Genomic DNA, 23,048 nt, shown 5'->3' on the forward strand with positions numbered 1-23,048 from the left:
AAAACTTTGACAAAGAAGGAAAGAGATCGAGCAATAGCTGAAGTTGGTTACAAAATACAAAGTTTTGCCCATAAGGTAAAGAACCTTTATAGACAGAAGGAGCCAGTAAGAGTTACTAAGTGCTGCTTTATGTAAGAACTGTATTCAGTGCCGTGTAGCATTCTGATTAAGAGTAGTCCGGGTGATAGTCACTGAATTACAGTACACCGTGCCCTGTTCTGAGGTTTGTTTTTTAAAAATATTGATTGATTGATTGATTGATTTGACTACGTTGGGTCTTAATTGTGGCATGCGGGACTTTTAGTTGCGGCACGTGGGATCTAATTCCCTGACCAGGGATTGAACCCGGGCCCGGCCCCCTGCATTGGGAGCGCAGAGTCTTAGCCACTGGACCACCAGGGAAGTCCCTGTTCTAAGGTTTTTGTTTGATTGAGTCTTGTCTTCAACCCCGTCACTTTTGTCTGCCCCACTGTATAGAGGAGGAAGCTGCAGGACACAGAGGTTAGGTAGACTTGCTCAAGCCTAAAAAGAGAGTCAGGGTCAGAACCCAGCGTCCAACGCAAGTGACCTTTGCTCCTGGACCACTACGCTGTGTGGCCTTACAGCGTTCAGATGTGGACTCTTCAAGGAGTTAAGCTCTGACAAGAGATGCATGAAGTAAAGACAGAGCTGACCTGTGGGTGTAATCACCCAAGTGCTACATTGTGGTTAAACCAGTACAACAGAGGGGTCTGTTTCCCCTGAAGATGGGGTGAAGGTGTCTGCCTACAGGTCCAGGCTTTTGCACCCAGGAGTAAATTTCCCTAAGATACACATATGTGTGTGTGTGTGTGTGTATGTATTTATGTGTGTGTATATATGTGTGTGTGTGTATATGTGTGTGTATATACATATATGTGTGTGTATATGTGTATATATATATACACATATGCACATATAATATATATATACATTTTTTAACTTAAGAGAATTCATTTTCTGTTTTTAGTGCCTATCTCAGGAATTGCAAACACTTGGAAAATGATGTCTCAATTATTTTGAACTGATTGGCCTATCTTAGGTTATGTAAGTTTTTTGTCTTACCTCTTTCCTCTGATGCCCTTTCACCTAGCCTGTTTCCCAGTTGGATCATGTGGAGAGAAACAGGGAATATAAACATGGTGACAGCTCTTCTGGCTCCTTGTAGGTCATTCTCCAAAATTTTTTTTTTAACATCTTTATTGGAGTATAATTGCTTTACAATGGTGTGTGAGTTTCTGCTTTATAACAAAGTGAATCAGTTAACCATATACATTATGTTCCCATCTCTTCCCTCTTGCGTCTCCCTCCCACCCTCCCTATCCCACCCCTCTAGGTGGTCACAAAGCACCAAGCTGATCTCCCTGTGCCATGCGGCTGCTTCCCACTAGCTATCTATTTTACATTTGGTAGTGTATATATGTCCAAAATTTATGGGGAAGAGAAAAAGCCAACTGTAACAAGGATTGTTTGTCTGAGGTTATAAATTGTCTCTGCTGTGACTGCCCTCCATTATCATGGACTGTTGAAACTTGGCTGAAAAATGGAAATCAGATTGCACTTAAAATTTTTCAAGTTAGAGTCAAGAATATTTAACATCATATTCTTTTTAAAGTCTCGAATTCTTTGGAACATTTTATACACTGAAAAAATGTAACGATACATAATGCTTTAAAAGAGAAAGCTACTGGGAATTCCATGGTGGTCCAATGGTTAGGACTCAGAGCTTTCACTGACATGGCCTGAGTTCAGTCCCTGGTCAGGGAACTAAGACTGTGCAAGCCACTCAACGGGGCCCGGAAAAAAACCATAGAAAGCTACGAACAGCATATTCTTATTTATTTAAGAATAAAAAGGGGATTATAGAACTATGTCCTGTGGTAATCAAGAAATGTCCTGATTTTGGTGACAGGATAATGAGTTCATGTGAAACCATGTACTCATTTTTCTGAGTTAATAAAAGTTTTTCAACACGGATAAAATCTTTATAGTAATGACCTAGAAATGCCCAGGGTGAAAATGGAAGGCTTTGGGAATGTGTTGAATAATTTTGATTCAGAAATATCCTTGAAATTTCTATATCGCAGTCTTATTACTTTATATATATATAGCACAGCGGGTAAACCTGTACTTAGCAAGGTGAATTTGGAATGGATTCTTGGAAATGTCTAGGAACGTATCTGATACTTTCTTGTACTGGCTTCTGTTACTGTTACACCTTTAATTGCCTTCAGTAGATGTTGACCTGGCTGTTATTAAAAAGGGCATTTGTTCTCCAGGAAGGACATTCAGGTGAACTTGAACTTCACTTCTGTTGGTTATTTTAAGTAGAAGCTACATATTTAAAAGCTTTATGGTTCTGGTTTATGCTTTACACTTTGCAGATCGGAAAAGAACACGTAGGCCTGAAGGCTGTAACTGAAATCCTCCAGGATATTCAATATAAGGTAAGTCATTCTTTAAAAGAAAATAAAACTACTGGCTGTGTCAGAGGCTTCCAAGCCCACCTTCAGGCTGGGAGATTCCCTAAAAGGACTCACAGCCAAGTGCTTAGCCTCCTGGTTGTGGTTTCTTCCAGCGGAAGGCTACAGTCCCGGAGAAGCGAGCCACAAGCTTCCAGACAGCCCCGCCCCGTGGAGTCGCATAGGGACACACCTGATTCTCCTGGCAGTGAGGTCACAACAGGTGTGAAGCATTGCCAACCAGGGAAGCTTTCCTGGGCCTTGGTGTCCAGGGATTTTATTGGGGGTCAGTCATGCCAGCCGGCAGTGCCTGAGGGACTGACCTCAGCTACTCTGACTCTAGCCCTCCCCCACCCTGAGCAAAACCGGGCTTTCACCATAAATCACAGTGTTGGGATATACTTATCTGGTCCAACTGGTGCAGCCTGACCCAAGGCCTCAGGCACACAGAGCCACTCTTCTCAGGCAGCATATTCCAAGGGCTCAGAGACTGGCTCCCAGGAGCCAGCCAGGGGCCAGTCTTGAAGACAGGCCTTTTAAAATTTTTTTGGATTGTGGATTCGAGCAACCCAGGCCAGCTGAGTTACCCCTTTCTGCCCGCTGGTTATAGGAAGGTAGTGTAAATGAAACAAATAAAAATTGTGGCAACCACACTTCAAAGTATTTAAGTAAAAAGAAAAAAAGAGACAAGTACCTATAAGCCATAAGATGATATAGCCCACAGAAGGTGATTCAGGTTGATTTGAGCCTGTGGCGATTCGGCCTAGCATTGCTGGGAAGCCCAGTTCTCTTATAAACAGTACCTTTTATGCTCACGTTGAGTCAGTAGAATCTGAGTGGCCTTGTGGGGGAGAAGTTCAATCCCATGTGGGTGCTGGAGATACCGCACAGGGGTCCAAAGACTCAAGGCCAACCCTAAAATCTGTCTGGAAACAGTCTCGCTAGCTCTAGACTCACTAGCTCAAGCCCAGAGCATCTGGAACCAGGCAAGAACCTCTACAGAAGGTCTCCTGAGCGCAGGCTCAGAGCGAATCCAGCTGCCAAGGGAAGGCACAGACTGGTCACAGAAGCTGGTGAAAAGGGGACAAGGACACATTTTCACTGGCATTTGTTGAATAGAAATGGGTTGAGAAATTTTCCTTTATTGCTTCAGCTAATGTGACATCAGTCGTTATGGAATACAGGAGGATGGTGGGAGGTAAGCAAGCTGGATTCTTTAATGTGTCCAGCAGTCCCCAGAAGTAAGGAAGAGAGCAAGAGGTCATGCACTTACCTTCCCTGTTATGTCTGCATTAGTGGAGTAATCTTATAAGAGACATCCAAGTGGCGTGACAGGTCTGTCTGTCTAAGGACCGACATTTTAAATGGGCCTATTTAAAATAGTGATCAGACATGTGATTTGGTGATGGTACACATAGTTTATTGAAATTTAAATCTAGTTTTGATAAACGTGTATTGAAATTTAATATTTTCATCTGAGTGTCAGTTCTTCCTCTCTGGAGGAGGAGAGCATCCAGGATAGGTCCTAGAGCTGAGCTACCAAATCCAAGGGGGGCAAACCGAGAATTTGGGAGGCAGCCCGTCCTGCCAAGAAGGTTAGGAATTGAGATCGTAGTACCAGGAAGAAAGTCGTTACCAAAGAATTCCCTGAGCCAGTGCCCAAGTCTCTGGTCTGCATGCGCCAGGAGCCGGAAAGGTAGCTGACATGGGGCATATGGACACTGGACGATGTTAAGTTTCACACCTGGAATTATAGGGAAAATTGAGCTGCAGCAGCAGAGAAAAGAGCTACAGACTCAGGGCAGGAGTGTCTTGTTGGAATCAACCCCTGTGGCTCCAATGAGAAGACAGATTGACACAAATCTGTGGGGTCTGATAAGCCGTTCAGAAAAGACTTCAACCTGGATTTTTAGTGCTCATAAATGTTCTTATTCTAAAATTTAGAAATTTTATGTTAACATGGGCACACTGTTTTCTGTTTCAGGGGAAGTCCAAAACAATACCCTGCTTTAATCCTAACACTTTATTACCAGGTAAGCATTCATCTGCGTAAGATGAATTTTAACTGTGGTCATGACTGCACTGTTTCCCTCAGAACATACACAACTATATCCTATTAGTTAATAAAGTTTCTTTACAATTTGTATTCTCTGTAGTTGGTACCAGTTTCAGATTGCTCTAAACCTGGGAGTAAACCTTTTGAAAGAATAAACACTTTACCGCTAGTTCCATTAATCCACGGAGAGGTTTCTTTTGGATTTTCATTCCTACAAATTGCCTCCTCTGTGTAAAGCACGACTGTAATAACATAACCTTGATATACGTGTAAGATTGGTCAGTGCAGTTCTTATTAATCTCTGGTGTGACATAAACTTTATATCTAATTTTAAAAGATAACCTCTTTGCAATGATATTATTATTTAGCTATTATTTCTAAATACTGAGGTATGCCTGAACAGGTAAGAATTGTATATAAAATACTCAAAATATAATTTGTAGATAAAGGTTGTTTTGTACAAAGTTTTGGTCTTCACATTTCTCTGCCTAAACTATGTGAAATTTTTTGGTGTTCCAAACAAAACCAAATGCATCGTATCTTCTACTTTCTACATTTAATTGCACTGCTACAAACCAGTTTTTCCATATGTTGAACACTCACCCATCATATTTAATCACAGATTCTTCTAATGCAGGGCTACAAGATTTTATAAGAATGATTTTTTTTATTCTATCATAATACAATTTCAATATTTTGCTATTGAAGAAGCGATATAGAGGTAGCTAGAACAGCATGGTTAAATGCACAGACTGTTTTCTTGTCTCTCATTTTTATTAAAAAAAATCAGATGTATGATTTAACAGGCTTAAAAGAATCAAAAGCTCTAAATAATCACACCTGGGAACAACTTAAGCCGTCTCTCCCTTTAAATCCCAATAGTTACAGATTATTGACCTTTTTTTTTTTTGTATTTTACACAAATTTATTTTAACTGAATTTTTAAAAAGATAATTTAAACACACAGACTTTGAAGCCAGACCGCTTTCGTTCTCATCCTGGCTCTGGCCAGGATGTTAGCCCAGTGACCGTGGGCATATTACATACCCTCTGTGATTCATTTTTCCCATCTGAAACGTGCGGGTAATAATGGGACCTATGTCACTGGTTTGTTGTAAAAGTTAAATAAGTTAATGTAAAATGCTTAGAAGAGTACTTCACGTGTCGTAAACATTCAATAGTTATTGGGTATAATCAGTCAGGTAAATCATCCAATAACGTAAAAAAAAAAAAATGGATACACTTCTCCTCAAGTGAGTAAACTTGATATATAGTATATATATAGTATATAGTATATATATCAAATATGTGTATATATAATATAGTATATCAGGTTTATATACATCCAGTTTATACAGCCATATTTAAATATGTATAGTAACCCATTGAGAGAAACTGCTATAAATAATAGAAAGAGGATTCATCATGTTTTTTATTGATTGTTTTCTCCATGATGATTAGATTAAAAACACAAACGTGAGGCTCTAGTTTAAAAATGACATCCGTCTGAGAAGTGTTATTTGGACAGTTTGTAAATTTGAAAGTTATTGTTGGAATCTTCCAAATTATTTTTCATTAACTTACCTTTCCGTGACACGCCCACGTGATGGCACAGACCCTCTGCTGCGCGATTACTGGGTCTACGAAGGCTCTCTCACTATTCCGCCCTGCAGTGAAGGTGTTACCTGGATATTATTCCGATACCCTCTAACAATATCCCAGCTACAGGTGAGTGCAGTGCTTTTAAATCTTCCAGAATGAAGTTCTGCGTTAAAGGTTAAATGTTGTCTCTACAAAAGGGAAACACGTCTGTTTTACGTTTTGGCTCCCTTTGGATCAGTTAGATCAGTCACCTCTTTTCAGATAAAAGTTAAATGTCTTGAACCAGTGAAAGCAATGGAAAGGTCAAGGATGAAGAAAACCCAGCGCTCATTTATGATCTGTATTTTAAAAGTCAGTTTTTATAGAGTAAATAGAAGTCAGTGAAATAGCCAAACGTTTGATTATTATAGTTATTCCTTCATGTGGGTTTTCCCAGGCATTGGAGAGAAAAAAGGTCTTGGAAGTAAAGTGAGAATGCCGGTTATTTCTGTAAGTCACATGCAGGCTTTGTAATAGCTCTTTCTTGGCTTGCACAGGAAAATCCTGTATGCAGAGGGTGAGGGCGCTAAAAAGAACGCCCCGGAAAGTTCTGGATTGTTCTCTAGCCCCATTTTTGTCCACCTACCACCCACCTTGGGTACAGCATAGGTGCCCTACATGCTAATGCACAGTGTGTGTGTCTCCAAGGTGAGCTGTCCCCAGGGTGTTAGGTGGCAGCGCGGGAGGCAACATCACTACAAGGTGTTTAAACAGTGGTTTTGATATTATTACCAAAAAAGCTTTAAATGTCTCCTGTCCCCCAGAGGTCTGTCTAAGGATGTGTTCTGGAAGGCTGTACTTGTTCTTCATGATCAGTCTCAAAAGACTTGGGCAGTCCTCTCAATAAACCAAGTTTCCTTTAGAAACTTTTTACAAACTTTTATTATATCCCCTATCATTTTATAAGAAGTTCAAGTTTACTCACTACTCAGGAAAGCCTTCTTTTGTTTGTCCTTAAATCTTTAAAATCCTTCTTTCAACCTTTAACAATTTCTTATTTCTCTTTTTTCTAAGGATTAATTTTAAAAGTGCCCCATTCAGCATCTTCATTGTTTCATTATTTTAGAAACTTTGATCACACCACCTTTGGGCCTTCGTATTTTTAATATGACAGACCCCAATTCCTTTATTTATTCATTCATCTGTTTTTTTCTTACAAGAAACTGTTCCTGACTGCCAACCAGACACAGAGGATGCAGAGATTCAGACACAGTGTTTACTCTTAAAAAGTTCACCATAGAGTTGTGGAGGCAGATGACTATTAGACAGCTATGTTGTGTCATAAGTAAGGTGCTCTGGAAACACAAAGGACAGAAACCCAATCCGGACTGGGAGGTCCAGGGAGTAACTCCTGAAAAATATTAGGAGTTAGTCTAGTAAAGGAGAGGAAAGAAATTAGAAGTTTGAGTGTAATGTTAAGAGTAGAGGTTTGGACTAATGACATATAGATTTGGAATTTAATAGCAAAGGTTGTAACTGCTGTAACAGATATACCTCAAAACTTCAGTGACATCACAGTAAGAATTTATTTTTTACACACGTAAAATGTGTTTTTACATTTTACAAATCCAGCAAATGTGTTTTTGATTCACAGTGAAGGCTTTTCTTTTTTTTTTTTTTTTTTTTTTTTCGGTACGCGGGCCTCTCACTGTTGTGGCCTCTCCCGTTACGGAGCACAGGCTCCGGACGCACAGGCTCAGCGGCCACGGCTCACGGACCCAGCTGCTCCGCGGCATGTGGGATCTTCCCGGACCAGGGCACGAACCCGCGTCGCCTGCATCGGCAGGTGGACTCCCAACCACTACGCCACCAGGGAAGCCCAAGGCTTTTCTTTGTGCATTCAGGGAACCGGGTTGAAAGACAGTCTGCCATCTTTAATACCTCACTTCTGGGTCCTTAGGTGTGGTCATGTAGCCAGCATGAAGGGAAAGAGCGTGGAGGCTCTCAAAGGGGGATTGCTTTTAAAGGGCCAGACCTAGAAATGGCGAACACCATTTATGCTTACATTCTGTTGGCTGGAACTCAATCACATGGCCATACCTGATTGCAGGGGAGGCTGAGAAGTGAATTCTAGCTTCACGTCCAAGAAGAAGAAATGGATTTGATGATCAGATTAGCTCAAGCTGAGGAAGAGGCAAGATAGCCCAGCTGAGGGCAAAACCCCAGTGTAGGCAGAGGAGACGGCAGCACATAGGGAACTAGGGACTTGCCCAAGGGCCTTGGGAACAGCCAGGAGGGAGTGAGTCCAGGACAGGAGAGAGTATCTCCAAGATGCGGAGAAGAAAGGCTAATAGTGACAAATGCTACAGAGCATTTAAATAGGATGCATGCTGCCCACCCAGGTAGAAAATAACTACGCGGTATAAACACGTGCCCAGATGCCGCTGCTGGGTTCTCACCCTTGACTCCTGTTTCTTGGTCTTGTGTGTTCACTGGTGGATCCTGGTATTGACACTTCTCTGTTGCTGAGGTTTGGCTTCTCTTCTCCAGTATTATTCCTCCACCATCCCTTTCCGTTATGCTGCACTCGGTGTTCCAGGTCAACACCCCAGCCCATCCAAGCAGTTTGCCTTGAGGCTCTACCATGGAGAAAGCCTTCATTTCTTTTCAGAGTTGCCATCATGCAAACAAGATTCATGAACAAGGACCATCATTGCCAGTTAACTGAATTGTTAACTGAAGTGAGATGTTTCCATGGAGTGTTGAGCTGAAAGGAGAAGGGGACCAAGGGTAAAAGTTTTAACTGACATTAGTCACAAGGAGAGGAGACTGGCAGAAGTAGTAGAAGGAGCTCGGGGTCTACAGTCACATTTGTTCAGCAGTTTAAAGGTAATTTTCTAAAAATAGGTCAAATCTTTTAGTGAAAAATAAAATTTTTCTCTATAACCACAATAAATGTCTGTCTATTGGAAGTCAGTTCGAATTAACCTTGCTGAGCCACAGAAAAGAAAATTCTCAGTTCCACTTAGAATTCCATTAAGGATTCCCTTGCTAGCACGGTATGGGGAACGTTAACTGACAGTCTGTAAATGTGAACGAGGATGTTTTACTTCCACGTCGACCAGTATGCTATGCGAAAACCAGAGACAAATCGTCATGCCTTTCAGTCTCGCTGTCTTCAAAGGGAGCCTTGCTTTGTATTGTCCCTTTGAGTAAGGCCAGTGACAAAGTCTAGCCCTAACCCACTAAGTGATGCTCCTCAATTATTGGGAAATAAGCTGTATCTTCCTCAAAGGGAGCCAGAGGCAAAGGAATGTCCATTGGAAGGAATAATCCCAACTGCTCTTGGAAATAGACGACTTTCCAGTTAGCTGTGGCTTTACAAGAAAAAAGATGTAGGTTCTGTTAGCACAGAGCTCCATTATAGCGTCTGTTCAGAGGGCAGGAATGTTGAAATGGACACACACACACACACACACACACACACACACACAGGTAAATTAAAATGCAATTTAGAGTGATTTAGGAAAAAATTATAATTTTAGGAGAATATAAATCAGTCTGTCCTTGACTTGAATGTTTCACTGTTGCTGCTCATATAATTTCATAGAAGGCAGAGCCCAAAATAGAGAAGGTCCAGAGAGGGCAGTACAAACAAGAGGAACCCAAGAGAGAGGATGTGATTCTAGAATCAAAACCAAGAAAAATTGAGAAGCCTCATCCTGTTGTACTTAAAGAGGAGCAGAGAGATACAGAGAAGGAGGCAGAGAGGGACAGAGGATTGATACAGAAAATAACAAAAGGAATAGCCAATGGCAGGTGGAGTGGCTACTAAGTTGATTATATTGAGAAATAGAAAACTTTGTATTGAAAAAAATCATGTGTCCTCTTATAGACGTAACATGTAATAAAGCAGCTGGATATTATTGTAGAAACAGTTGTATCTTGAAATGCGTCATCTGTCACAGGATAATAGTGTCTGCACTTGCAACGTAATTAAGGAAAAAGCTCTAGATCATAATGCTTTCCTAGGAAATGCACAGCTGCTGGAGGTGGGTGGGGGGAGAAGGAGTCAGCGGCTGAAGTGTGGTGTTGACAGCTAAGCCTGTCGTGGACTATTTGCATCTTCTTGGGCACTAAGAATTCTAGCTTCTGGGACTGGAAGCTCCTGATTGGTTGACTTTTTCATGTTATTCCTGGTTAGCACACCCTATGCTAGGGGAAAAAACCCACACAATTGGATGGATTTGGATGAGTGTGATTTAAAACATTTAAAAAAGTGATCTGTAACCATTAAATTACTGTAAGATAAACAGTTGTCTAAAGCATTTAGAAAGCCGAAGTGAAAAAAAAATTTTTTTTTTCAGCTGGATTGTTTTTTGTTTTTGTTTGTTTTTGGTTTTTTATAGCTGCACTGTGAGGCTTAGTTCCCCGACTAGGGATTGAACCCAGGCCATGGCAGTGAAAGCACAGAGTCCTAACCACTGGACCACCAGGGAATTCCCTCAGCTGGATTGTTATGTTTGGAAATGGGATTCTGAGAGCAGAATAAAAATACCAAATTTAATCAAATCTGACAACGGAAATTGTAAGACACATTCTGATTTCACAGTGACCTTAAAATGTGAACAATATTCAGAATTGATCACACGTGGTATTCTGATATGATGGCACATGTACAAATATGTGAGCATGTGCACACACACACACAAATGATTCTTCAGTTTTACTCTCATTTTCCTGTCTTTTTTCTCCCCACTTTTTCTGCACGTTCCTCTTACTCACCTGTTTCTATTTCTTAACTTACCTACTTTTCCCAGATTAGATGTGTCTGTCTTTGTTTAGTCCTTTCTCTTTCAACTTCCAGTAACGCCAGTGAAACAGAGGAATGCAGATGTTGTTATGGGTTTTCACTGTGTGCATATACGCCCGTTAGACCTCGGAAAACCGTCTTAAATTTTGTTTCCTCCCAATCCTGCCTCTTCTTCATCCTTCCCCATTTCTGACTTCCTGTGGATTGAAAAGTGGGACTCTTCCTAGCCCGATTTCTGGCACAGGTGCTTGTGGCCTGTGGGGTCTGGGAGCCCGTCTGGCCTTGGACCTCTGAGGAGCAGGCTTTTTTTATGCTCCATGTGGGATTTGAGTGGCCATTAACCCTGCAGACCAGGATGCTGCAGGACCCCAGCATGGTTACGTTTGAAAATGATTCCAAGTGATGTGGAACATTTGTTGTGCATTTTCTTCTGTGTCCGTTTTTCTCTAATTTGAGTGTGCAACAGAATCCCCCCCGGGCGGGCATGTTAAAACACAGACTGCTGGGGCTTCCCTGGTGGCGCAGTGGTTGGCGGTCCGCCTGCCGATGCGGGGGGCGTGGATTCGTGCCCCGGTCTGGGGGGTCCCGCGTGCCGCGGAGCGGCTGGGCCCGTGAGCCATGGCCGCTGGGCCTGCGCGTCCGGAGCCTGTGCTCCGCAGCGGGAGAGGCCACAACAGTGAGAGGCCCGCGTACCGCAAAACAAAACAAAACAAAACAAAACAAACAAAAAAATGCAGACTGCTGGGCCGCACCCCAGAGTTGCTGATTTGGTGGGTCTGGGGCACTTATTCCAGGAAGCACACTTTGAGAACCACTGTTTCTCATCTACCCGCATTTATGTCCCCAGTTAATTGAGGTCAGCCGTCTTAACCCCAGAATGCTGAGTGCCTGAAGGCCGGTGTGCTGGGCGGCACTAGACCAGTCCTGTCCAATGGAAACACCACGTGAGCCGCATGTGTGAGAGAAAATTGTCTAGTAGCCACAGTAAAAAAAAGTCAAAATAAACAGGTGAAGTTAATTCAGGTAGTCTGTTTCAACCCAGTGAATCAAAAATATCATTTTAACATGTAATCAGTGTAACAGACCATTGATGAGATTTTTCACATCCTTATTTTCATACAAAGTCTGACTTTGTGTGTTTGAATCCTACGTTTCCAGTACATCTCAGTTCAGACTAACAACATTTCGAACGCTTGGTGGCCACAGGGGGCTGACTGGCGGCTGCTGTCCTTAAGCAGCGTAACTCTAGGACTTTCTCTTGCTCCTGGGAGACTCCCTCTTTCCTTTCTTAAAATGCGTTATTTTTAGGGACTTGTGAGAAAGTTTGTATTTCTTCAGCATCTTCCATGATACAGAGCGCTTCCCGTGGAGTCACGAGCTCTGTAATCTCTACGTCTCGAGTAAGTTTCGATCTGTGTGGCTCGTTGGTAACTATCCTAATGATGGGACGACAGTGGCCGAGCCCAGAGCTGGGGATTGGGTTGATAGGCAAGTTTACGTCAGTGTTCCTGGGGAAAGAAAGTTCTTTTCTCTAAGCTCTGCCTCAAAAAAAAAAAAAAAAAAAAGATCAGATTAAGGACTGATCAGTGACAGAATGAGGGTTGTTTTAGGGATGAAAGGTCAGGAAGAGAGAGCAGTGATGTTAGAAAGAAAGTTAGATAATGGGGTAGAAGAAAATGAAACTAGAACAACAAGGTTCAGTACATGAAAGGTGGAGAGAGATGTGTGTGTGTGTGTATATATATATATATATATATATGTATATATGAAATCTCGTTATATATACACATATATGGACTATTTAAGTACAATTTGCTTTGTTCCCCCTATTTAACTACTACCACAAGGAATTCATTTCCTCTAATTCATGGATCATCGCCTGGTGATGAAAGAGAATAAGATGAGAACACCGACTTATGTGTTATTTTTCTCTTCTAACATGATGACATATGAACTGTAAGTCAAAATAAGTCTATTATAGGATGTGCACAGGACCTCGGAAACTACTAAAATTAATGAGTGCCAAACCTCAGACCCTAGAAATTAGCCCTTTAAATGCACGCATGAAAAGAAAGCAGAACTTTGAGTGAATCATCGGGGTCCTGCAATAAGGAGGTCGCAGTAAATGTCTGAGACCCACTGGCGTGCCACCCGGGTTCAGAGGAGAGTGGCTGCTCAGCTCTGCTACCTTCAGAAGGTGAGGACTTGTCTCTGTCCTCTCCATCCGTCTCTTTCAAATTGGCTAAAAACAAATACCATGTTTAAGTAGAGTAGCATTAAAAATCGATGAAATCGTACATCCTGATATACGTGATAATGAGAGTCTCTGTACAGCCATGACATTTGAGTTTTGCTGAAGACTTTTATCCTGGACTATTATTCTGTTCCTTTCTCACTCTGTCTCATTTCAACGTGAGATAACGCAGTGTGTACTTGAAACCATCTGAAGTGACTAAAGGGTTCCGAACGGTGGTTACTTCAGAAAAATTGGCATTGCAGAGAGATGCGTCTTACGGGGGATTCTCCTGCCGCCGTGGCTCTAGACATTTTTCAGATGCAGCAAGCAATATGGGTGCTGCTATATTCCCCCCTCTAAGACCCTGTGGCAGCCTAGCGGAAGACGGTTATATAGATCAAACAGCTGATGGCTTCAATATAAATACAGCACGTGGCCGTTGTTTCAAAAAACAGGACAGCTCTAGTTGGATCAGGCTTATCCCACTGAGTGAAATCAAACAGTATTTGAAGACATGGAAAACTAGAACCATCAGAAGTCAGATTTCTAACCTGGGTTCTGATCTAACAAGCCACTTAATTTTCCCCAACTCTTGTTTTCCGACGCATATATGAATGGTTTGAATCTTGTGGGGTTCAACTCTTTTGGAGTCAGGAACCTCTTCTTAAGAAACTACTCCACAGGGAAATTTTTACAAGTCATTCAGGAGTTTCATGGGTCCCCTAAAGTCTAGGGGTCTCTAGACTTTTATTCGAACCCTGAATTAGTTCATCTCTCGCATTTTTTTCACGTTATGATTGGGAGAGGTCTATGGGTGTGCTGTATGAACCTTTGTAGGCAGAAGCCTCTGATTCGCAGATGGTGAACTTTTGGTGGATTCATGCTGTTCAGATCACACTTGCTCAACATCCGGGGATAAGTGCCAGATGTAGGGTCTACTGATGACTAGAATTTCTGAAGAGGTGGCTGTGAAGCTGGGAAAGGAGCAGCTGGACTTGGCATTGTCAGACCCGGCTAATCTGGAAACTTCCTTAACCCATGTGGCCTCAGTTTCTCCTTTTGTGTAAGGAAGGAAGAATATCTGTGGCATGTGATTTTATGGGGCATTTAAATGAAATAACAGACCATGACTTAACAGAGGTAAGTCAACTGCTAGTTGGCAGTGAGCCTCACGAATGCTTATCACGTGTTTACTTGTTGTTCAGACACTTCCCAGGGGGTTGCGTCCGGCAGACTGTGGGTTCTTAGGAGGTGCAGACCCGGCAAGTCAGGGAAACTGCAGTGCACTTGATGGGAACGGTCCCGTGGGACTGTGGGAACCTCTTCGTGTGTAACAGGAAACCTGAAAAGGGAGATGAACTTGAAAATCGCTCTTGCCAAGGGAGGAAGATGGGCTTAAACTTTTGGAAAATCAGAGGCACTCTTTGGACCTGTGCTCTCCAGAGGGCTAGACAAACATCAAAGGGAGTCTTTTGATGAAAAAACCTCCATCTGATACATTTAACATCTGGTCAGTGTTAGCGTACAGTAACACCAGAATTCATTACTTAAAGAGATACTTGGGAAGCATTTCAGATCACTGCTTCATTTGCTCACTTTTTCTCATTATGTCACAGGTGGCCATAAGAGCTTCTAGAGAGAAGTGTGTATCATTTTTGTACAAACAGATGCAGCAGGTTTCCGTGGCAGTTTGGGTTGTCTGCAGACCTTCGTCCCTGCTTCTGCAGTCTTCATTCTTCTTGCAGGGGTTGCGTCTAATGTCTTAGGTCTGGAAGGATGAACTTCTTTTTCTCTCTTTGAAGTTTAATTTTAATTCCCTTTCTAAATTCTTATAATGTATGCATATTTTAAGCCTTTGATGAAACTGCAGTTCTTGTTCATGGCCGGTAAGTGGTTAATCTGTTTTGTTCTGCTTTTATTTTCAGATTGAAGAATTTCGAAGGCTGAGGACACATGCAAAAGGGGCAGAGCTTGTGGAAGGCTGTGATGGGATTTTGGGAGACAATTTTAGACCCACTCAGCCACTCAGCGACAGAGTCATTAGAGCCGCGTTTCAGTAGCTGAAGAGAGCAGAAGCCGGTGCGTCTTCATCTGGGTATGTTCGGATTAAGCAAGGAAAATGAGGCACACACAGCTGAGCCTGTCACACCAAAGCGACTCTCATTGTCAACGCACTTTATTTAAATCTAGGACACATTCTCAAGCCCCATTAATCACAAGTCAGGTGGTTCGTAAAAATTTCATGCCGTGTTGGACAGAAATCCGCAGTCCTTATGTTTTCGAGCAGAGCAGCCTTTCATTCTAAGTTTTGCTCTAATACCGGCTTTCGTGAGGGAAGGTGCCTGAGGCAGGGGAACCGTGACATGCAAGTACCTCTCGGTACTTTACTATGTTGTCGCACCCTTGAAACCGCAGCTGTCACCTCCTATTGATGGGGGAGCGTAAGGGAAGGGACTGGGGGACCTGTTGAGCCTCAAAGTGGCCCTTGTTGTTCGGTGCAGATTTGGTCGTCTTGTTTATCGGGGTAGGTAGGTGAGGGCAGATCTGGCATGAATGAAAATACTTGTCCTATGGAAGTGCTTTTATTCGATAGATCAAGAAGCCCTTGCTAATGATCTGAGTGTAGGATGTTTCTGTACTGATTAAAACCTAATCTGTACATTTTAATATATCGAATTCAGTGTTTGGATTCCTTACCCTTAAGGACTAACAAAGTAAAACATCACAAACATGGAAAAGCTAAAATATACATAAATGCCTCTGTACTGGGTTACTTCCTCACCTTGTAGGTTGCCCAAGGGCGTGTACCTAGGTCAGTGTGCGTTGCTGGGAAACCACTGCTTCTCGTAAGAGGGAAGCGTCTGTTGGAACAGTTTCCTAGGAGTCAGGTCAGAGCTCTGACTGTTTAATGGACCGCTAAGGGTATGTACTCTCATCCTGTGTGAAGGGTACAATGGACCGGGGAGTCACAGAGGAACAGAAATCTCTGGCCTCAGGGAGCTCACAGTCTCACGAGCCAGACAGCTGATATAGGAATTTTAAAGGGTGATCACGTTGTCCATGTGTTTCCCTCTCCAGTTTTCCTGCCCCTCTATTATTACTCTACTGAGGCACCCAGTACTCCAGCCAATCTGTCTTTTCTCTTCTGTGAATGTGCTTTGCTCACCCAGTCCTTCCCCCCTTCCCTTTTGCTCGTTGAAACCCTAGCCGATTAGAGGCCCAACTTGCATACGGTCCTCAGCAGTAATTCTCTCCTTGTCCCTTACATCGTACCTCTGTTTCACATTTTTTCTTCCATTTAGCTATTCGTATATTTATTTCCTGTGTCAGATTTCAAACTTCTTAAGGGTTGAAACGTGTTGAGTTTACTTTGAATCCATCATGGCATGTAACACCTGGAGTCGTGGATGTCGTTAGGGAAATTAGAAATTCCTTAGAACTTATGTGTATCCTGTATCAGCCAACTGTGTTCCAGTCCTTCGTTCCTTCTCAGTTTCTGTGTCAGCTAGTAGATGATGAGATGATGGGGATGATGAGGAGGAGGCCAGGCAAAGTCACCTGTGGTAGGAATGAGAAGGAACTTTCAGTAATTCATATGTGATAACAATGGAGAACATCCCCGGGGGCTTTAAGCTGAGCCTTATAATGGATGAGCTAAAGAATTAAAATAATATTCAGTCAGAAATCATTATTGAGCACCTACTACGTGATTGGTTCTGTGTATACAGAGATGAGAAGAACAGATGTGGTCTCTGCCCTCATAAAAGCTAGAGTCTGAGATGGGGAACCTGACAATCGAGAAACAAACACTTCTGGCACAGGGAGATCAGCTCCGTGCTTTGTGACTACCTAGAGGGGTGGGATAAGGAGGGTGGGAGGGAAACGCAAGAGGGAGGAGATATGGGGATATATGTATGCATATAGCTGATTCACTTTGTTATACAGCAGAAACTAACACAACACTGTAAAGCAATTATGCACCAATAAAGATGTTAAAAGAATACACAGTTAATAAATTCCATGAATGAAAAGAACCAAGAAATGGAGTGAAGGAGATTTCAGATAGAGGGAATATCTTTTGCAGAGACCCCGAGGGCCCAGTCTCTGTGGAGGTGGTAAGAATTTGATGCATTGATGAACCTGAAAAAAGCCTTGTGAGTCTGGGGTGTGGAAATGCAAAGGGAAGGTCAGGCAGGGCCCCATGACTTAAAGGGCCTCGGCAGCCGTGCTAAGACATCTTTACTTCATCGTCAGTGTGCTGAGATCTAAGCGTTCTCAGGGGAGTGGCCTTCTCAGGAGATCACAGTGGCTGGAGAACAAATGGATCAGATGATTGTGGGCCAGGCTGTGGCGGTGGAAGGATATTTTAGAGGTCCACTGGGTAGCCAAGGTGAAAGGCATGCAGGCATGGGTACCAGCCTAGGAGCAGTGCAGATGGAGAGAAGCTGACATATGTGAAAGGGTCTTGGAAAGTGATATCTAGGGATAAATTGGACGAGGGTGGGGGGAGATGGACATATCAAAGATAACACCCGGGGTTTGGGGCTTTAGAAACTGTGTGGCTAGAGTGCCATGGAGTGACAAGAGGGAATCCGGAAGAGGCTCTGTCTGAGATGGAGAGCGGGGGGGGGGGGGGGGGGGGGCGGGGGGGGCGGGGGGGGGACTGAGAGAGGCTTGTCAGTCACAGCAGTGGGCCTGGTGTGAAGGAAGCTGGAATGTCGAGAGCGGAGGTCAGAAAAGAAGTTTGAACAGAATGCGGGAGTCGTGGGCATAGAGATTTTATACATACAGGTGTGTACGTATAATGTTCTCATGCTACACAGGGATGACCTCGGATGTTCATAAAATCTTACGGGACCCTTTATGACCAGTTAACCAAAGCACAGAGAAGTTAGGTCATCTGCTCAAAGCCATTGGGCAGCGGGACTGGAAGTTGGACCCAAGCAGCCTGCCTGGCAGAGCCCCTTGTTGTAAGCACTGCAGGACAGAGGTCAGGGAGCGTCACCACGCTGGCTCTCAGGGTGGCAGGAGGACAAGGGAGGCGGTTGCGGTGGGCAGAAGTTGGGCGTGAAGGGAGGGCTGGAGATACCTTGTGGTGGCAGCTTCAGACAAGCGTGTGTAAGTTTAAGGTGTACGATGTGTATTTTGATTTGATCCATTTTTATATTACAATATGATTCCCACCTTAGCGTTGGCTAACACCTCTGTCATGTCCCATATATATCATTTCCTTTTTTGAGGTGGGAATGAGACTTTTTTTTTTTAAACAAAAGAAGTAGTAAAACTTTTCTGTATGTGGGGGGGAGGGGGAATGAGCCAGTGGATGGGCAGGGCTGAAGGTGCTGTTTCTCGAGGGGCTAGTCCTAGCAGTGAAGTCCCTGAAAAGTTGCCAGGGGATGGGGCCCTCGGCACACGTGGAGACTGACTGTTGTTATGGGAACGGACACTTTGTGCGCTATCGCAGGAGGGAAGGAGGTGGCGGTTTATAGACAGTGTTTCACGACTTGCTTTACTGTTTAAGGAGGGTTGGGTAGAAGCTAGAAGAGGTGAGCGCTGCCAGACAGCTGGGAGATGGGTGCAGAGTGAGGGTCCGGAGGGCTTACGGGCACGGCCCGGTTGGAGGGCCAGGCAGAGAGGGGCGGTGAGGTTGGTGAACGTGAATTTATGAATTTCCCCAGTGTAGGTTTGGTATACTCTCTTTGAATGTCGGTAACTATAAATGACGCTTTTTATGAAATAAGATTATTGGCTTTAATTTTTGATCCATATCTGGTCCTACACCAGAATTGCCTGTCTCTAAATATCTAAGTAACCATCACTACTTTATCTGTCTCTTGCACGCACACACACACACACACACACTCTTAAATGTTTATGAGAAGATGACATATATTTCAGATACTTCATATTCATGGTATGATAGGAGGACAGTGTGTAATTTTCAGTCTTCGATTAATTGCAGTTTAGATATTTTAAGAGAGGATGGATTTATGTCCTTGTCTTGGTGACTGAGATTGCTAAAAGGAGGTCATTTTCCCCCAAATTCCTAAGAGTGGTGCAGAAATTCTTTCAAAGGCGACTTCACTTCTGACCATATCCTTTTATGAATACATTTTTGATCCTTTTATCTTGAAATGTGTAATACAAATCTAGTCGTACTGCTACATAAAAATTATATCAGGAAATCAGACTTATGGATGTGTGCTTTTTATTTGATATTTAATAATGCCCTAAGGCAGGTAATTCAAATTTTTATTAAAGTGAAATGACTTGACAGTCAGACTTTGAATTTAATGCATGAATGTTTCATTTAAGCTCTTGGAACTGAAAAGGAAAAAAAACCTTTTTTTCTGATAGTTCTCTAAAAAATGTTCAAAATAATTCAGATTTATTTTAGCTACGCTTTACTAAAATAACTTTAGTTTTTGGACTTAAAATGACATTTATTTTTGCATGACATGTCTAGACATCTGGAGGGTTTTGATAACCAAGACTTATTACTCCCATGAATTATCTGTGACTTTTTGTATTACCATTTAGGAAGTATGAACTATGGTTTTGTACTTGTTTAAAGAGTTAGCACATAAGTCACCCACGTGCAGGGCTAGTTCAGATTTCTAGGAGCCAGTTTACCCAGTGAACTTTCTTTACGATGCAGGAGAACCAAATCTTACTAACAAACCAAAATAAAACCAAGCTTTATGTCCAGTTTCCTTGCTGCCCTTGGCGTGATAATATTGGTACTACCCTTCCAGTGAAATGATTATTTACCTGTTTGTTTCATTAACTATTAACCAATTTTTAGAAAGCTATGCTGACTGTTCAGAGATTTGCCTGCTTCCCCTGTGACTCAAATATTGTTAAACTGCACACATGGTTACAGTAACTATAGTTAATTATAATTATTTTCTGTAAAAACCAATGCCACAGAGCTCTTTAAATACCTCCCTGTAAACAGGTAAATAAATAACCTACATTTCTTGGCAACATTATTTCCAATTACATTAACAATTGATCTCTTTGTGAGATCTGTTATTTACATAAAACCGTGTTTCTTGAGTTGATTTAGCTTTAGAACAAAACAATATGATTAAACAACATATATTTTAGCCATAGAATTAATATAATTATGAATAAAAAATGTTTTCTCCAGAAAAAAAAGTAACCTCCCTTACCCTCCTTAAAAGGGGAAAATATGTGTGCTCCAAATAGATGAGGAGAAAAAAAAAAAAAAAAAGAAGAAGAAGAAAGAAGAGGGTTATTAAACAAGTATCTGATCCCTGTGTCAAACTTACCCTCGTATTTGGGCAAAGACCCGTTTTGGGTCTTTGAGTGACATTCAGACTGTACTGAACTCTTCCCCATGTATACTTTTGCAATTAATAATGTTCTCTTCTTAGCTTTAATAAATGCTATAGCTAACATCAATTTCATAGCAGCTTTCTTTTATAACGTAACAGAGTTGGAGGTTAAAAAAGACTAAGCCATTATGGAAAAGGAGGGGATTTGTGGGAAAGGGATAATATCAACTCTGAATGACCAAGTAGGTGAAAGCTATTATCCTTTCAGGATAAATGGAAAGCTCAGAGCCTTATTTTCAGTCAATAGAACTTGGACTGACTTCACTCCAATAATTTAATATGATGCACAGCATTAGGGTGAGAAATGAAAGCTTGATGGTAGAGCTATTTTCTATTTACTGTATCCTATAGAATTGCCCGAAAATGAATGGATTTCCTAAAGGTTCTCAGTATGATTTCAGGAAAAGGCCAAAATACCAAGGGTGGTCAACCCATCTATTATGTTTTGATTCTGTGATACAAAAATTGTTCTTAACCCAAGAATGAAAAGTATCAAAGCTGTATAGACATTTCTTCAAGATTGGTAAAGAAGGAAAATAATCCCTGCTTCCATATCTGTCCTTTGTTTCTTTTTTCACTATTAGAAAGGTTAATTTATTATGGGTAAAAATTCCTGAATGATTTATTCCCCTCCCCACCCATGAATTTAAACAAAATTGTGTTTGGGAGGAAGGAAGAGAACATCTTGCAGTCATGGGTCAGCTTTTATGTTGAACATTAATATATTATGATACCCTCAATATAGTAGATTTCATGATTTTAAACTTCATATATTTTCCATAAGAAAATCACCGAGACCAGGTTATCTCCTCTAAACACGTAGTATTACGTCTTTTTCCTCATGGATGCTCATTTTTGGTAATTTTCTCAAGCCAATTTTTAAATTTTATTTTTCCAGTTTGAGACTTATTAAGAAAACATCGTTCACAAAGAAGCGTTCATTTCGGTTTCTTCCTCATTTACTGTCTGTCCTTTCCAGTTCCTCTTTTCCATGATGAAGTTCATAGAGACTTAGGAAAGCGGATTCATCATAGACCCAGGGAACTGTGAAAGCCCAGCACGCAAAGGGACCTTCCTGGAGGTCACTTGCTGTTGGAGTCCGCATGGCTCAGCCTGTGGCACCCCCTCTCTCTGTAGGTGGATCGTCTGCACCCACAGCCTCTGGTACCACCACAGGCAGATGACCCTCTCATTTACCTGCCGACACCAGGTCTCTCTGTTAAGTTCTAGAATCGGATGCCCAACTGTTTGCCTCACTTTGCTTTTGGATGCATCAGAGGCGTCTCACACCCAATATATAAAAGATTGAATATATGATCGTCCTTCGCAGACTTGGCTTTCTTCCAGTTTTCTTAGGAATTCAAGTCATACTGGACACTTCTCACGTCACCTCACCTCACATTTCCAATTTATCGTCCAGTTCACAGATTCGCCTTTGGATAGCTCCCAAATCAATCTCTGTGATCATCACAACCCATAAAGTTAGCATCAGCTCTCACCTGGGCTGTTGCAGGAACACCCCCCTCTCTTCTACATAGGATTGTTGAAGAAAGATTTGTAAAAATAAAAGACATGGGTGACAGAGAGCCCTCAAACTTGCACGTCAACTCTGATTGACTGATATGAGCTGTCTAGAGTGTTGAGAAGGATTCTGCATCCACGGCTGAGCGCAGTGCGAAAGGGTGACAGGACTAACTGGCGACATCTGTCGCTGGGGGCTGGTGGCGGTATTGTAGTTTGTTATTCCCATCCGCAGTGGAAGGTTGGGTGATTGGCATCTGACTGAAACGTCTCAGTTGTGAAGTTGCAGAGTCGTGAATGGGTTTTGGAAAATTGACCTGCGTTACATCTACTGATACGTAGCTGGATGTTAGCAGTTATCGAGGAAATACAGAAACATGATGAAAAGACTGAAGTCCCCTGATCAACCTTCTTTTTAATATTTTCATTTTCTTTTGTATTAGTTACTAAACATAACTAAACATAGCAAATAGCTTACATATAGCAAAACCTAGGAGATCTGAAATCTCAGCATAGAAATGAAATGGCATGAGGGTGATGGAAGGATCATGGCCTGAGAGTGGAGGAACTTACCTGCTCCAGGCCCTTTGTTAGGGATGGAAGCCATCTCCTGAAGAAGGGAAAAGGGTTTGTTAAAGAAGAAACCAGGTAAGGGAAAAGTAGATACTGACATGCCACACACAAGGGTGAGAAACAATGTATTTTAAAGTATTAAAAAAAAAAAAAGCCATACCAAAAAATTGTCAATTTAACTATATAGATAAATTGAGATATTTATATGTTAGTACAAATAGATTTGCCTTATTCTTTCAACTACTTCATTTTTTAAAAATTGAAGTATAGTTGATTTACAATGTTGTGTTAGTTTCAGGTGTACAGCAAAGTGATTCAGTTATGCGTATATCTGTTCTTTTTCAGATTCTTTTCACTTATAGGTTATTACAAAACTTTGAGTATAGTTCCCTGTGCTATACAGTAGGTCCTGTTGGTTATGTATTTT

General features: G+C 42.0%; 1 protein-coding gene across 4 annotated transcripts in view; it reads left to right on the top strand.

Annotated features, from left to right (window-relative positions):
- Nucleotides 1-23,048, top strand: part of CA8 (carbonic anhydrase 8) — a 94,227-nt gene that overhangs the window by 54,082 nt on the left and 17,097 nt on the right. For all 4 annotated transcript variants that reach the window (XR_013824522.1, XR_013824523.1, XR_013824524.1 and 1 more), the window contains exons 5-8: nt 2,403-2,465; nt 4,465-4,513; nt 6,152-6,264; nt 15,092-15,261. Coding sequence is in view for 1 of the 4 variants with exons in the window: in XM_079901554.1 (XP_079757680.1) it covers nt 2,403-2,465; nt 4,465-4,513; nt 6,152-6,264; nt 15,092-15,226 (360 nt within the window). In the remaining 3 variants the exon portion in view is untranslated. The remainder of the gene's footprint in view (nt 1-2,402; nt 2,466-4,464; nt 4,514-6,151; nt 6,265-15,091; nt 15,262-23,048) is intronic.

This window comes from Stenella coeruleoalba, assembly GCF_951394435.1.
Source record: "Stenella coeruleoalba genome assembly, chromosome: 17".
NCBI classification, from domain to species: domain Eukaryota; kingdom Metazoa; phylum Chordata; class Mammalia; order Artiodactyla; family Delphinidae; genus Stenella; species Stenella coeruleoalba.